This window comes from Dermacentor andersoni, chromosome 7 (genome assembly GCF_023375885.2).
Source record: "Dermacentor andersoni chromosome 7, qqDerAnde1_hic_scaffold, whole genome shotgun sequence".
NCBI lineage: Eukaryota > Metazoa > Arthropoda > Arachnida > Ixodida > Ixodidae > Dermacentor > Dermacentor andersoni.
The window spans coordinates 351718-366882 of record NC_092820.1 but is presented as its reverse complement, the minus strand read 5'-3'; the positions used below and the strand labels follow the sequence as shown (position 1 = coordinate 366882).

At 47.5% G+C, this 15165-nt stretch overlaps 1 protein-coding gene across 3 annotated transcripts in view; it reads left to right on the top strand.

The window, feature by feature from the left end:
* Positions 1 to 15165, top strand: part of LOC126535679 (saccharopine dehydrogenase-like oxidoreductase) — a 227825-nt gene that overhangs the window by 99025 nt on the left and 113635 nt on the right. For all 3 annotated transcript variants that reach the window (XM_050182499.3, XM_050182501.3, XM_050182500.3), the window contains exon 5: positions 5028 to 5077. In XM_050182499.3, coding sequence (XP_050038456.1) covers positions 5028 to 5077 — 50 coding nt within the window. The remainder of the gene's footprint in view (positions 1 to 5027; positions 5078 to 15165) is intronic.

Below are 15165 nucleotides of genomic sequence, written 5' to 3'. Positions count from 1 at the left end.
CCCCCTCGACGATTTGGACGATTTAAAAAATAACAGTGTTAAGGAGCCAAGCGAAGTTTGCCGCGGTCATATTTGAAGCACGTCTCCATGACCATGACGGCGTCGAACAAAAAGAAAAAACTAGAGATGAAATCCACGATATCTGTTAGTTTAGTGCAGAGCAAGCACGCATTCAAGTGAAGGTATTTCAAGGAATTCTAATGTTCGGTTACGCCAGCTGCATCTAATTCTTGCGGAAGAAAATATCTATGTTGTGTCATACTGGACTTTTAACATAACAATGTGCAATTATGAAAGTATAAACTAGGCAGGAAGGTCGTGTGCATTTCGTATCACAAGTGCTCGGTCGCCATCCGCCCACCTCAGAAATACCTTGCCATTTCGGTGCCATGCGTAACGATACCCTTTTTCTTTGGCCCATTCTTTTACCATACCAAGTAAGTGCCTGTTGTGACTGGTCAGGTTTTCGAGTATGAAGATACTGGGGTTACTTTCCTTCAATTTATGTCTGTTCACAAACCACTGATCTCGTGCCATTTGCCTTGTGAACCTAACGATCACACCGGGGATCTTGCCAGGTCTTGCTGGAAGGCGATGTATGGAACTAACGTCTAGTTCCGTGAGTTCGAGAACTTCCATCATGTCAGCAACACTGTTCACTTTGTTTAGAAGATTTTCTTGTGCTCAGAGACAGGAATTCCATGAAATTCTAAGTTTTGCCTTCGATTTCTCCATTCCAGTTCATGTAGCTCCAGTTGCACTTGAATCGTCTCACCAGCTGTGTCTTTAGATTTTTGTTCTAGCATGTCCACTCTCTTCCGAATTTCCTTTGTTTCCCGCTCTGGTGTGGCCACCTGTTCAAGAACTTTATTGTATTTCTCTGACATCATTTGAACTGATTCTTCAATTTTAGACACTGTTTCTTTAAGAGGCATAAGTTCGTCCAGCTTTCGGCTAACGCTAAGCAACAGTGATCTAATGTCCGTAATCTCATCGACACTGGCTGCAGCTTTTTGGCCTTCTTTCACGTTCTTCGAGGCCTTACAGGTGAGACATGACCATTTTGCCTAGCAGACGCTAATTTGCTTTACTGCTTTTCTGTGAGGCCAGAGCAATCTCTAATGTGAAATCGGTGCTCGCAGTCTGCGCATACTATCACTGCCTCAGTAGGTTCAAACTCGGCTTCGCAGGAAAAGCAACAAATTTCTTTCGTTGTCATTGCTACGTATGCAACTTAATATGTTTCTACAAAAAATACAACAAGAAAAAAGAGCATAGAGTCCGACATGTAACACATAAGCTCTGGTAGTAGTCTAATGACAGCGGCAGCAGCAGCAATAGTATATACTCGGAAGGCAGTCGTACAGAAAGGTACCAACCTGCAAAAAGCAGAGCACAGGCTTAGATTCGGTGTTTCCCTGCCGCTGCCGCCGAATGCTGCTACGCCAGGACGAGCAGCCTTTATACTCGAGATGCTGGTGACGAATGCCACAGATGCGTGCAGGCAGTCCGAACTTTAGCTTCTTGTGCACAGGCCAGGGTGGTGCGGAAGCTCTTCTGCATGCGCTTCGATGTGACGATAGGCCAAGGTCAATGTTCCCGACTGCAAAAAGCAGAGCACAGGCTTAGATTCAGTGTTTCCCTGCCACTGCCGCCAAATCACTGGTTATATATATAACATAATTTCTACGAAAAAGTAAACAAATAGTTACCTTATGTGTGAAAAGATGCTTTTATGAAAGAAATAATTATAATCGATGTGAAAGTAAATAATAAATATTTTGTCTGTGTGCCCCAATAAGCTTTGAGCTTTCTTGTGGGTGCTTCTGTACAGTGATGAGGAGGAGGTCGGAAGAAGAAACGAGTAGAGGAGGAGGAGTGGCACTACCTAGAAAACCAGTTTTATCTGGGGAGCTTAGGTCAATCAGGGCCAGTCACGTTTACGCTAAAGCCTCCTTCCTCGCAGCGGTAACAGTATGGAGGGGCTTTAGTTTAGACCTCCACCCATCCATCAAAATGCCCAGCTCGCTTGCAGTTGCAGTAATACTGGACATGCTGCGACAGAACGCTTGCAACATGTGCTGCTTGCATAGCTCTTGCTGGGGATCGACAACTAGCGGAAAAGTTGGAGAGGCTGCGCGTGCTGGCTCACATTAGACTACATTAAACTAGTCATTCGACATTAGTCATTAGACTACACGACATCACATTATGATGCAGAGCCAGTGAAGGCGAAGCTTAGCCCCGATCACTCGCTGAATGAGTTCAGGAGAAATAGCAAGGCTAGGGAGGAAAGTAACTAGTAATTGTTTGTAGCTCCATTAATATGAGACACTTGACTAAAATTGTAGCGTGAATCTTGCTGTAGCTGTACCCTACGCATCTATTAAATTTGTTGAGACCGTTTCAGGGACCCTTTAAACACAATGTACATATTTTCAGCAATTTAGTGGTGCAATATTGTTCCATATTGGCAATTTAATAAAGTCCATGCACGTTGCATGCAAATATCTGGACCCTTTGGGACAGGAAAAAAAAAAAGATCACTAGACAGTGAATTCATCATTGGCAAGTGCACTTTCAGGCCCAAATGTTATGGGCCAATTGGTAAAAACGCTGACAGGTGCAGGATGGAATGCACCATTAGCGCCATCCGCCTTGGCACTACAATAGAAACGATACTGGGCGTGCCCTGGTTGCTCGGTCTCACAGATATGCTTCTACATGCACCTGTGGCCGTTTGAAACGGGAACATAGCTGCATAATGTTGGCTTATGAGCAGCTTGGGGTGGGGGGGGGGGGGTGTGCTTGTCATATTGTCATTGTCATCTTGAATGAAATTGCAATGGTCGTGGTTAAGTGCGCCATTGTAAAAGAAAAGGTGATCTAGCATATGCAGTCTGGGATAACGATGCTATCACATATGCTTTGTGACAGTGGCTCCGAGCAGCATGCGTGGTTTGTGCAATGTCATTACTGCATGTGCCAGTGATCTTAACCTTATAATTATTGGTCATTGGTGATAGTTCTTGCAAGATTCTTGAGGGTTGCAATGTGGGCTTGTTGGTAATGCATCTTCAAGGGGTGTATGGTAGCGCGATTAAAAGACGGGACAAAACAAGACACCCAGGGACACACACAGCGCTAACTTCCAACAAGTTAGCGCTGTGTGTGTCCCTGTGTGTCTTCTTTTGTCCTGTCCTTTAATTGCGCTACTGTACAGCCCTTGAAGATACAAGATTCTGTTTATAAACATTTACTTGGAAAACGCTGTTTGCCGGGACTGTTCTAGGAGCCTGGGAAGTAATTTTACCGCTGAAATGTAGAATCCTCGGCTTAATGAGATTTGGGATTAATGCGGTTTTCCGCTGCAAGTACATGTACAACTTTGTTATATTGAAGGCTGACTGCGTTTCTCAACACAATTTGAAGAATACCGTATTTACTCACATAATGATAGCACTTTTTTGTCAAAAGAATTGACGCAAATTCAGGAGTGCGATCATTATGCGGGTTAAATTTCCCGCGAAAAGAAATTTTCTTTTTTCATCCTGCATTTGCTGTGGGATGACAACGGGTCAGCAAGCAGGCAGCTGCCACTGTCAGTGCAGGACACCAAAACAAAAATGGCAGCCGGCGGAGCAAGCCGAACTCGCCAAACGCGATTATTTTTCTTGCGAGTACATTACGCGCATTGAAACAGTTTCTTCCATATCAGTAATGAATAATATCGTTAATATTGGCAAGTTTGCGACAATAATGTAGCCATGCCCACTTTGAGGGTACAGAAACATAGATGGACATGCTTCGCTGCCAGTGACAGAAACCCATGGCGGGCATGCTGCGGAAACTGCGGCATTTGTCTTCATTGCTATTCTAATATGGCACATTTCCGCTAAAGGTGGGCGAATATCTTAGCTGCGTTACAAGCGTCGGCGTGTAAATAGGGTACACTTCTAAAGTATCTGTGTAAATGTGGCCACTATCATTGCCGCTTGCAATTTGTTGTGTGCTCACGAGTGTAGACAAGAAGAATCAAAGGCGCCTTTTATGTTGTTGTTGACCAAAACCATTAGGAAGCCTACAAATAATGAAGCCGAGGCAAGTTTGGTTGTAGCTTTCTTTTTTTTAGGGAAGTGCGGAAAGTGATTAAACGAATGAAATGGGGCATCTGCTTAAGAATGTCTTCAAGAGTCGTTCGCATAGTATTCGACAGATGGTAAGTGCGATCATCATTAGCTAGACTTGGCGCACGACATATTGCTACAAGTTCGGGGTGCGATCATTACACGGGAAAGAAAAAAAAAATCGAATTTTGAGACGAAATTAAGGGGTGCGATCATTACGCGAGTGTGACCATTATGCGAGTAAATGCGGTACATTTCATAGTGTAAGTTCAAACAAACAAAAATTAACAATATGCCGACAGACAAATTTTATGCGATGCAGTATAGCTAATGAAATAGGGCAGGTTGACTGGATCGTGGAGGCTTGTGTCTAACAGTGCTTGTACAAGAGTTGTCTCTTGAGCCAACGTTTTGACAAAGGAACTTGTTTTTGACAGGGCAACAACTACACAACGTTTCCAAGCTAGGCTTGTTCGTTTATGTTCAACATGGCGAAATAGTGCAGACGATTAGACAGATGAAACAAACAAAGGATGAAACTGTTCATTGTCTTGTCTGTTTTATCCTTCCCGCTGTCTGCACTGTTTTTCCACAGGCAAAATTTACATTCCTTAGCATGCTACTAGGAAAGCAGTATATAAATGCTGTTATGAAAATCAGTTCATGCCGTAATAATGACAAGACTCCTTGTCGAAACATTGCCTACAGAGACATCCCTTGTTCAAGCACTGTTGGTCACTGAAATTAGCTAAGTGTTCTGGTAGCAGAGCGAGAAATCATAGATTGAAATTTATTGTCAGACTTGTGGTGCTGTCATCTTCAGGTAAACTTTGCCATTAGATATTGTACAAGGAAAGAATGAGTGTCTACTGTGACTTTCATAGTGCCTTTGTTTCTCAGGTGACCTGGACCAAGTGGAATCGTTCGTGTTCATGAAGAAAGGTCCATTGGTGAGTATTCTGCACTGCTGCCAATGGCGTCTGTGCCACTGTACTTTTCATGAAACTCTCGGTAGAATTGCTTTAATCAAGCCTGTCATCATGCTGTCATTCATCATGAGCATGCTTGCCTGATGCACTCAGAGAAATTTTTATTTTTCTACAGATTTTCTTCTCAAAGTCTGTGTCCTTAGTGATTACCGTATTTACTTATCAAAAGCCAGCCCTCATGTAAGCCTCTCTTACCTTTAATGTGCGAACATTGGGGTTTCACTGAGCGTCACCTGCATACCTACATGCTGGTTAATTTCCGCAAGCTGTTAATAGATGGCACTAGTTGTCCTGGAGACAGTGGCATTATCATCACCGTAAGCCACAGTCTGCACCAAACGGAAACTGTGATCAGCCACTCTGACCAACCAATACTGGTTAGGCCTAGCTGGCACTTGTGGCAGGCAGCACACCATTGTGGAAAGTTTGCTCTTAAACGTTTGTACTAGGGGTGTGCAAATATTGAATAGTAATTTCAAATCAAGTATTGAATATCGAAAAATTTAACACAACTTTCGTGCTTCCGAATTTTGTGCAAGAAAGAACAGTGCTGCACATGCTCAGGAGGCTAGTCACATTACTTAAGAAGAGTCTTGCTAGCTTTCATAACTTGGGTACCTATGAATCTAGATGTATAGTATGCTCTACTCTTAATGAAGGGAACACCAAATTAGTATGTCAGCACTGATAACTTGGTTCATGTACCAAGGCCGGGAAAATATCTTTTACCTATAGAATGTCTATGAAATAGAATAAAGTGCTTTTTTCCCGCTGAAGCTGAAGAAATAGCAAAGTTGTCCTAAATACAAATGGGATCTTTCAGCTGAATAGTGGGTCATACAATGCTTAATGGCAATTTTCTATTGCTTAGAAACTATTGCTTTAAAGTTTTCTTCCAGAAAACAGGATGGCTTTTTCATCTTTATAACAAGTGGTTTAATCGGCCGTTAAGGCCAATCTGCGCGGCTAAATGTGCATCACGTCGCTTGGCACGGCTCTGCTTGGTCATCTGGGCTGCACGGGTCAACTGCGGTTGGCGCCTATGGTAAAGAGCTCTCACATTGGAAGGCCTCTGCAAGATTGCACAACAACGTACCCCGCTCCCCGCACCCCCCTTTTTTTTGTATGCATCTACCTGCTGTCTGTGTAAATGCATCTGCAGCCCGGGGTCAGGGCACTGTCACATATTTTCAAGCCTACCATGTAAATCCAGAGTTAGTCTTGCGACAGGTCACTTGAAGCTATAAAAAGAGACCATTGTGCACCTACAAATGGTGTTCGGAACAAGGGGTCACCGTGCAGCATACGCAAAGATGGCGGCCGTGAACAGTGGTCATCCTATGCATCTGCTTTCGTTGGTGAGGCAGTTCATCAGCTTTCTGAAGTTCATACAAACGCAGTGAGTAGATCTGTGTTGATTCAATGGAAAACCATAACTTTAGTCGCCGATACCGAACAACGCGTCTCTAATTAGGCCTAATGGGCTGGACAGTGTGGTCAATGGTGCGGCTGTGACAAAAATTCATCACTGGCCAATGTGATAATGGGCTGCAGGCCATTGCAGAAAGCTTGTTGATAATATTAATAAGGTTGGCTCATCAGTGATTGATGTGTACAGGTTAGATTGACAGCTATTGAAGTGCCATTCGAATCCGTGGTCGACCAGCCGGCAACTACCATGAGCATGCATGTCAAGTTTGTGTGCTTGCATGTGTGTAGAAAGCTGCAAACTGCATGAACACTGAACACGTGTATCTGATACAGTAAGTGTGCCTTCCAGTGGCTAATTGGGCTGACCTTCACACATGCTTCTGTGCTTTCCACACGCGCTGCTTTTGTTGTTCCCTCTGTTCACATACCGTTAATCATTTGGATCGGTCCGATTGACGTGGTCGAACCTTGTACTGATAAGCATTGCGCACTGTGGGAACGCTGCACATGTCAAGGCACCAACCACGGCTGGGTCCTTCACTGTAGGTAACGATTATTTGAAAAATCTAATATTCCACAGACTATCAGCTGACAGCTCCTTTGAATGCCTACCAAATTTTTTTGTGCGCTTATTGAACAACACGGAGTAAGCTCACGTGTAGGCATAAAATAGCTCCAACTGATTTTGCGCACCACCTAAATTTAGTGTCATAGAATCAAGGCCGTGTGCATGGTATTTGCATTTAATGATAACCCAAAGGTGGTGGAATAGAGTAAGATGAATGAATTTGAAACGTACTTGTAGCTTCAGTCTTCATTAAATTTCAAGTGAATTGTATTTGAACGGAGCACAATAATGAGCAACAGCTTGTAGACAAGTTTTTCACTTTGACGGTACTTGCATAATGTTGCCTTATGAGTGGCTCGGCAACACACACACACACATAAAAAACCTCTTGCTTAACGGTATTGTCATGCCGTATTGTCATCTTGAATGTAATCGCAACCTTGTGATTCAATGTGCCATTGTAAAAGGAATGGTGGCCTGGCATATGCAGTCTGTGGTAACGATGATATCACATATGCATTGTGACAGTGGCTCCTAGCAGCATGCGTGGTCTGTACCATGTCTTTACTCCATGTGGCAGGGATCTTGATCTTATAATTATTGGTTGTTTGTAATAGTTCTTGCAAGATTCTATTTATAAATGTTTACTTGGAAAAACTGTTTGCCAGGACTCTTCGGGGAGCCTGGAAAGTAATTTTACCACTGAAATGTAGAATCCTCAACATTACAATATTTACAATTTCATGCAATTCTCGCTGCCAGTTGGACTTCTGTTATATGGAGGGCTGACTGCATTTCTTAACACAATTTGAAGAATACATACCCCAGTGTGAATTCAAACAAACTAATTATTCCGACAGATAGTGTGGGGCATGGAAACAATTTTTTATGCGATGCAATATAGCTAACCAAATAAGGCAGGTCGACTGGAAGGTGGAGGCTTGGTAAGTGGGTAACAGTGCTTGAACAAGAGTTGTCTCTAGAACCAACGTACTGACAAAGGAACTTGTCTTTGTTAGGGCAACAACTTCAAAATGCACTTGTGGCCTCTGTCATCATTAGATTTCAGGCTAACTTTATTTGAATGGAGTGTGTTATGAGCAACATCTTGGGTGCAATCGGAGATCTTTGTTCAATATGCGTTCTGTTCAGTTCCTGCAACGTCACAGAGGGTGCAGTATGCAAAATTTGTGAGAACAGGAGGAAGAGAGCAGCCAATCGGCAAGCGGTGAACTCCCGAGAAGTTTACTTGCCGTGTTTGTCGTCTGCTCGCAGACAATATACTACAAAATGAAATGTTTCTCATCTTCCAATGAACGACATCCTTGTATAAAAAAAATGTATTTTTTTCTTCTCAACCTTAAACACGTTCTCAAATAGTAATATGTTTGACTACAGTTAAACCTCGCTAATTCGGCCCCCATTAATTAAGAAATTCGGTTAATTCGGGCGCGCCGTCTGGTCCCGTCAAACATGTACATAACCCTATGGTACGAAACTTTCGTTAATTCGGGCATATTTGGCCGTACTTCGGTCAATTCGGACAGTTCACAGAGCTCAGAGGCACGTGACGCATATAGGATCGGGTGGCACTAGGGGGTGTTCAAATCGCACCGCCAGTGATGGCGCCTCCGATTAGCACGCGCCGATCTCAAAGGCCTTGCTTGCATGGGCTAGGAGTGCCGCCGGAAATACATCAAGGCAGCCATGTTTATTTTATTGCTACATAACAGACAAACCTAAGTCTCAAAAAACACGGCGGCAGTGGCGTAATTCTGGCCAGTCGCTTTTGGCATGGCACTTGGCACTACCTCTGCATCACTATGGTTATCGGCACGGTGGTTATCGGTCTATGCTAGCAACCCTAGTCTATACATACATGTTTTTTCTCTGTATTGCTGGCCGCCATTTCTGACATTGTCTTTTGCTTGTGCAGTTGTGTGGTTGCGGAGTTGTGCAGCCTTTTTTCGTTGTTGTTTTTATCGTGTTTATCAGTTTGTGTCAGGTGCGTGTGCAGGGAAGGCGGAACTTTTTTTCTGTGTGTGTGTGAAATTTTGTTTGCGCTTTTCTTTTTTCCGCTTATACTTTCTTTTTTCTTGACATCGTGCGTATACCCGTTGCTTCGTTGCCGCGCCTAGCCGCGCCACCATGTGCTCTCGTGTCCCACCGAAGCGGGCGAAGTATGAGGCGAAAGATTTGGCAGCAAAAGTAGAAATACCGAAAGGCATGAAGGCAGGGGTGCCTCGGTAGGTCATAAGGAATAAATTCAATGTGAAGAGAAGCACGCTCAGCCAGTACATGAAAAATGAAGCGGAGATTCTTCAGGCATACGACAGCGACAAATTCGCTGACAACAGGAAGAGACTGCGAATGGCAGCACACTCGAAAGTTTAAGAACCGTTTTTAAGATGGATTACCAATTCGCGCGACGCACAGCTGCCTTGAGTGGCCCCCTTATCTGTGCGCAGGCCGAAAAGTACACGCTGAAGCTCAGCGTCGAAGACTTCAAGGCATCAGAAGGCTGGATCGACCGATTCAAGAAAGGACATGGCCTGGTCTTCCTAGGCGTGTGCGGTGAGAAAGGGGCTGTGAATAAAGGCATTGTCGAAGATTGGAGGGCAGGATTACCCGCACGCCTAGCCGATTATGATGCCTGCAACATTTTTAACGCAGATGAGACGGCCCTCTTTCAGGCCTGCCTGCGCAAACTCGACGGCCACTTTTGTTCAAAATCGCGCAAAGCGCTAGTTGTTCTAGATAACTGTAGTGCGCACAGTAATGTGTCGGGGCTGACAAACATACAGCTGCTTTTTTTCAGGCACTGCTTTTTTTGCCGCCTAACACAGAGGCTTCCCTGCAGCCTCTGGATGAGGGAATTATTCAGTATGTTAAAGGCCAATACAGAAGACAAGTGCTTGAGCACATGTTGCTCTGTATGGAGGCAAATAAAAATATTATTACGATATGATCGGTAAATACCCGAGAGACGAGCCGCCATGAGAACGACGACGAAGTGGGTCGGTGCCCTTGGCGCGAGTGAATGTCGGCCTGGCGCTCTGGCTCCATTCTAGTGTAAATAGTCTGTAAATAGCCTCTTTTGTCTGTGTCTTTCTACACGTAACATTCTGGTGGAGGTGCGGGATCCCCGTCCTCGCCACGGAACTCCGGAGTGGTCGGTACGTCAAGCTTGTCACCATGCCTCCCGGTGACGAGCCCGCCTCTGCAACGGCTTCGGCTGGTCCGACTGCTCCCGTCGTCACGGTTGCCCAACATCGCGACCCTGGTGTGTTCTCTGGCCTGGAGGGACAGGACGTTGACGAATGGCTCAAGCTATATCAACATGCCAGCGCTAATAACAGGTGGGATCCAACCATTATGCTCGCCAATGTCATCTTTTATCTTGGCGGCACGCCACGCGTGTGGTACCAGACGCATGACGAAGACATCAGCAGTTGGGACTCTTTCAAAGAACAGCTACGGGAACTGTTCGGCGACCCCATTGGCCGCAAGGTTGCCGCGAGAAAGGCTCCTGCGTCTCGCGTTCAGACATCTACAGAGCCGTACGTTTCCTACATCTTCGACGTCTTGGCTCTATGCCGCAAAGCTGACGATGCTATGTCTGAATCAGATAAAGTGTCACATGTCCTAAAAGGCATCGCCGACGACGCTTTCAATTTGCTTGTTTTCGGCAATGTCTCGACAATCGACGACATCATTAAAGAATGCCGTCGCCTTGAACGAGCCAAGAGCCGTCGTATCACACACCACATCACGCGGCTACCCAACACCGCTGCTACGTCGACATGTGAGGGTCGATCGCGTCAGGCCACCACCTGTGACGACGTCACCCGTATTGTTCGCCGCGAGCTTGAGGCCGCCTGTTCGCCAGCTTTCTCCACGACGCCTCCCGATCCGCCAGCAACCACGATTGCCATGATTCAGGCCGTAGTCCGACAAGAATTTGAGAACATGGGTCTGAACTCCGTGTGTTCAACATCTCAACCCAGCGTTCCCCAGTTCTCCACCGGCCCTCCTCGTCCCCGACAGTCCTTTTCCGCCACATCTCGCCGCAACCCATCCGATTGGCGTACCCCTGATGACAGACCAATCTGCTTTCACTGCTGTCGCATCGGCCACGTCGCTCGTCACTGCCGCAACCATTGGCCTCCGCCTCCTCGGACATACGCCGCCACTTACTCCCGAACCTTTGGACCTTCCGTTTCCTATACCACCCGCCATGTGATCCACTGCCACTGATGCTCCTGCTCCGAACCTTCGCTACAGCCGCTCGCCCTCACCTCGACGCCGTCAGTCCCGTTCGCCCCAACCCCGCCGCTTCTCTTCGCCGCCTATCACCTCCCGGGCCCAGCCGGAAAACTAGGCACTGCAGCTTCTGGAGGTGAAGCTGCGTTGTCGACACTGCCCTCAAATCCTCTGCTCACGTTAAACACGAACCAAAACCTTCTTGACGTCGACGTTGATGGCTATCCTGTCACGGCACTCATCGACACAGGGGCACATCTTTCTATTATGAGTGCTGCCTTCCGACGACGACTGAACAAGCTCCTCACCCCAGCGTCGGCACGCGTCGTCCGCGTTGCGGATGGTGGTACTGTGCCTATCATCGGCATGTGTACGGCACGTGTTAGCATCGCCGGCCGCCACACTCCTGTCCTCTTCACCGTGATTGCTCATTGCCCCCACGACCTCATTCTCGGCCTCAATTTTCTCTCCGCGCATTCTGCTCTTATTGACTGCTCTTCCAGTACCCTTCGCCTTGAGTTGCTGATTCTCGCAGAACCTTCTGACGCACACCAGTGCCGCCTACGCGCCACTGGCTTTATTTGCCTGCCGCCAAAATCAATAGCCTATATTGAACTCTTGTCTTCCCCACCAGTCCCTGATGGCGAGTACCTCGTCACTCCTCTGCGCGACATTCCACTACAGTATGACGTTACCGTGCCTCACAGTATACTTACTGTTACTGCGAACCGCACTTTCATGCCTATCTTTAACTTTGCATTGGCGAAGCAAATTCTACCACAAGGTATTTGCCTTGCCAACGTTGATTGTCTCGGCGACCATCACGTGGCAAATTTATCAACCGATCCTTCTTGCGAGCTTAGCAGGCCTCTCGTGCCAGCCTCGGCCGCCGATCCCAAGATACAGAAAATGGTTGCGACGGACCTGTCTTCTGCGCAGGCTGAAGACCTTTATCGAGTATTATCGGCCTACAGAGATATTTTCGACTTCGACGATCGCCCTTTAGGCCAGACGCTCGCGGTCAAGCATCGGATTCTTACTGGCGATGCTACTCCTATTCACAGACGACCGTACCGAGTTTCTGCATCGGAACGCCAAGTTATTCAAAGCGAAGTGAACAAAATGCTAGACAAAAACATCATTGAGCCTTCTTCGAGTCCCTGGGCGTCACCTGTAGTGTTGGTTAAGAAGAAGGATGGCACGTGGCGCTTCTGTGTAGACTACCGTCATCTGAACAAAATTACTAAGAAAGACGTCTACCCGCTCCCACGTATAGACGACGCCCTTGACTGCCTCCACGGTTCCAGCTATTTCTCTTCTATTGATCTTCGTTCTGGATACTGGCAGATTGCTGTTGACGATATGGACAGAGAAAAAACCGCGTTCATCACACCTGATGGCCTATACCAATTTAATGTAATGCCGTTTGGATTATGCAACGCCCCTGCCACCTTTGAGCGTATGATGGACTCCTTGCTCCGAGGTTTCAAATGGTCCACATGTCTCTGCTACCTCGACGACGTGATCGTCTTCTCACCCACGTTCGACACTCACCTTGAGCGTCTCGCAGCTATACTTGATGTATTTCGAAAGGCGAAGCTGCAACTTAACTCGTCCAAATGTCGTTTCGGCCGCCGCCAAATTACTGTTCTGGGCCACCTCGTTGACGCTTCCGGAGTACAGCCTGATCCTGACAAAACTCGCGCTGTCCGAGACTATCCGGTTCCGAAGACAGCCGCCGACGTTCGAAGTTTTGTAGGGCTATGCTCGTACTTTCGTCGTTTTATTCAAGATTTTGCGGCAATTGCTAGACCCCTCACTAATCTTTTGAAGAAAGGCGTACAGTTCTCGTGGGGTACTGCAGAAGCCGCCGCCTTCTCTCGTCTCGTTACTCTTCTCTCCTCACCACCCATCCTCGCCCACTTCGACCCTGATGCCCCTACAGAATTGCGTACAGATGCCAGCGGTCATGGCGTAGGTGCCGTCTTAGCCCAGCGTCAGCGCGGCCAGGATCGCGTTATTGCTTATGCGAGCCGCCTCCTCACACCACCGGAGCGCAACTACTCCATTACGGAACGAGAATGCCTTGCTGTAGTCTGGGCGGTAGCGAAGTTCCGTCCTTACCTTTACGGTCGCCCTTTTTCCGTAGTCACTGACCATCATGCTCTCTGCTGGCTCTCATCGCTAAGAGATCCTACAGGCCGGCTTGGTCGATGGGCTTTGAGGCTACAAGAATTTTCATATTCCGTGGTGTACAAGTCTGGCCGCCTGCACCAAGACGCTGACAGCTTGTCGCGTTACCCTGTTGACGACCCTGACTCCTCCAATATTACCAGTGCTGCTTGCATATTCTCTGTGTCGCAGCTGCTTCATTTCGCCGACGAGCAACGTCGTGACGCCTACATCAGAGCACTCATCGACCGTTTTGAACACACTCCGGCCGACGCCACACTACGCCTTTTCGTCCTCCGCGATGGCACTCTGTACCGTCGTAACCTTCATCCGGACGGCTCTGAGTTCCTACTTGTCGTGCCTAAACACCTCCGCTCAACCGTTTTAGAAGAGCTTCACGACGCACCAACGGCAGGACACCTCGGCGTATCTCGAACCGATGACCGTGTACGTCGCCGTTTTTTCTGGCCGGGCCTTGCCCGTTCCGTGCGACGTTACGTCGCCGCCTGTGAACTTTGCCAACGACGCAAGAAGCCTTCCCAGCTCCCCGCTGGTTACCTACAGCCGCTCGACATCCCTGCCGAGCCCTTCCATCGTGTCGGCTTAGACCTTCTCGGCCCATTTCCGGAATCTACATCAGGAAAGAAGTGGGTTGCAGTCGCGGTGGACTACGCGACCCGCTATGCCGTAACACGCGCTCTTCCGACCAGTTGCGCAACTGATGTTGCGGACTTCCTCCTGCATGATATCATTTTGATTCATGGTGCTCCGCGTCAATTGCTAACAGACCGTGGCCGTACGTTCTTAGCCAAAGTCATTGACGACATCATGCGTGCCTGCGCAATACAGCATAAGTTTACCACCTCCTACCACCCTCAAACGAACGGCCTCACTGAGCGTTTGAACCGCACCCTTACAGACATGCTATCCAAATACGTTTCAGACGACCACCGTGATTGGGACCAGGCTCTACCTTACATCACCTTTGCGTATAACTCTTCCCGTCTCGACACTGCTGGCTTTTCTCCTTTTTACCTCTTGTATGGCCGTGAACCGACGCTACCGCTGGACACTGTGCTTCCGTCCAACACAGCATCAACTAGCGCTTATGCCCGTGATGCTATCGCCCATGCTGACCATGCTCGCCAACTTGCGCGCGCTCGGCTACAAGTCTCTCAAGACAAACAAAAACAGCGCTACGACCTCCGTCACCGTGATGTCACTTTTGTCCCCGGCACCCTCTGTCACAATCCACCCCGGGTCGTGAACAAGGGAGGGCTTCTCAGCGTGGTGGTGCTCAAAGATTACTGACCGGCGAGCTGCCGTGCTCGTCGGTGTTATTTGTGGTGCGGGTGATCACTGTTGCCTGCCGAGCTATATCAGGCCGCCGAGCTTGGCGGGCTAACCAAGATTAAGTCCGAGGGGCCGTCACCTACTTGCTACAACCCCTCACCCCCAGTTTGTTTGTTAAAATAAAAAACAAACGTACAAGTTCAAACAAATGTCCAAGTTCAACAACGTCCAAGTTCAAGTTAAACTCGTGAAACAAACGTCCAAGTTCACACTATGAGGCTCTGCCTCCACCCTAGCTGGGTCGACAGTGCCTGCTACCCAG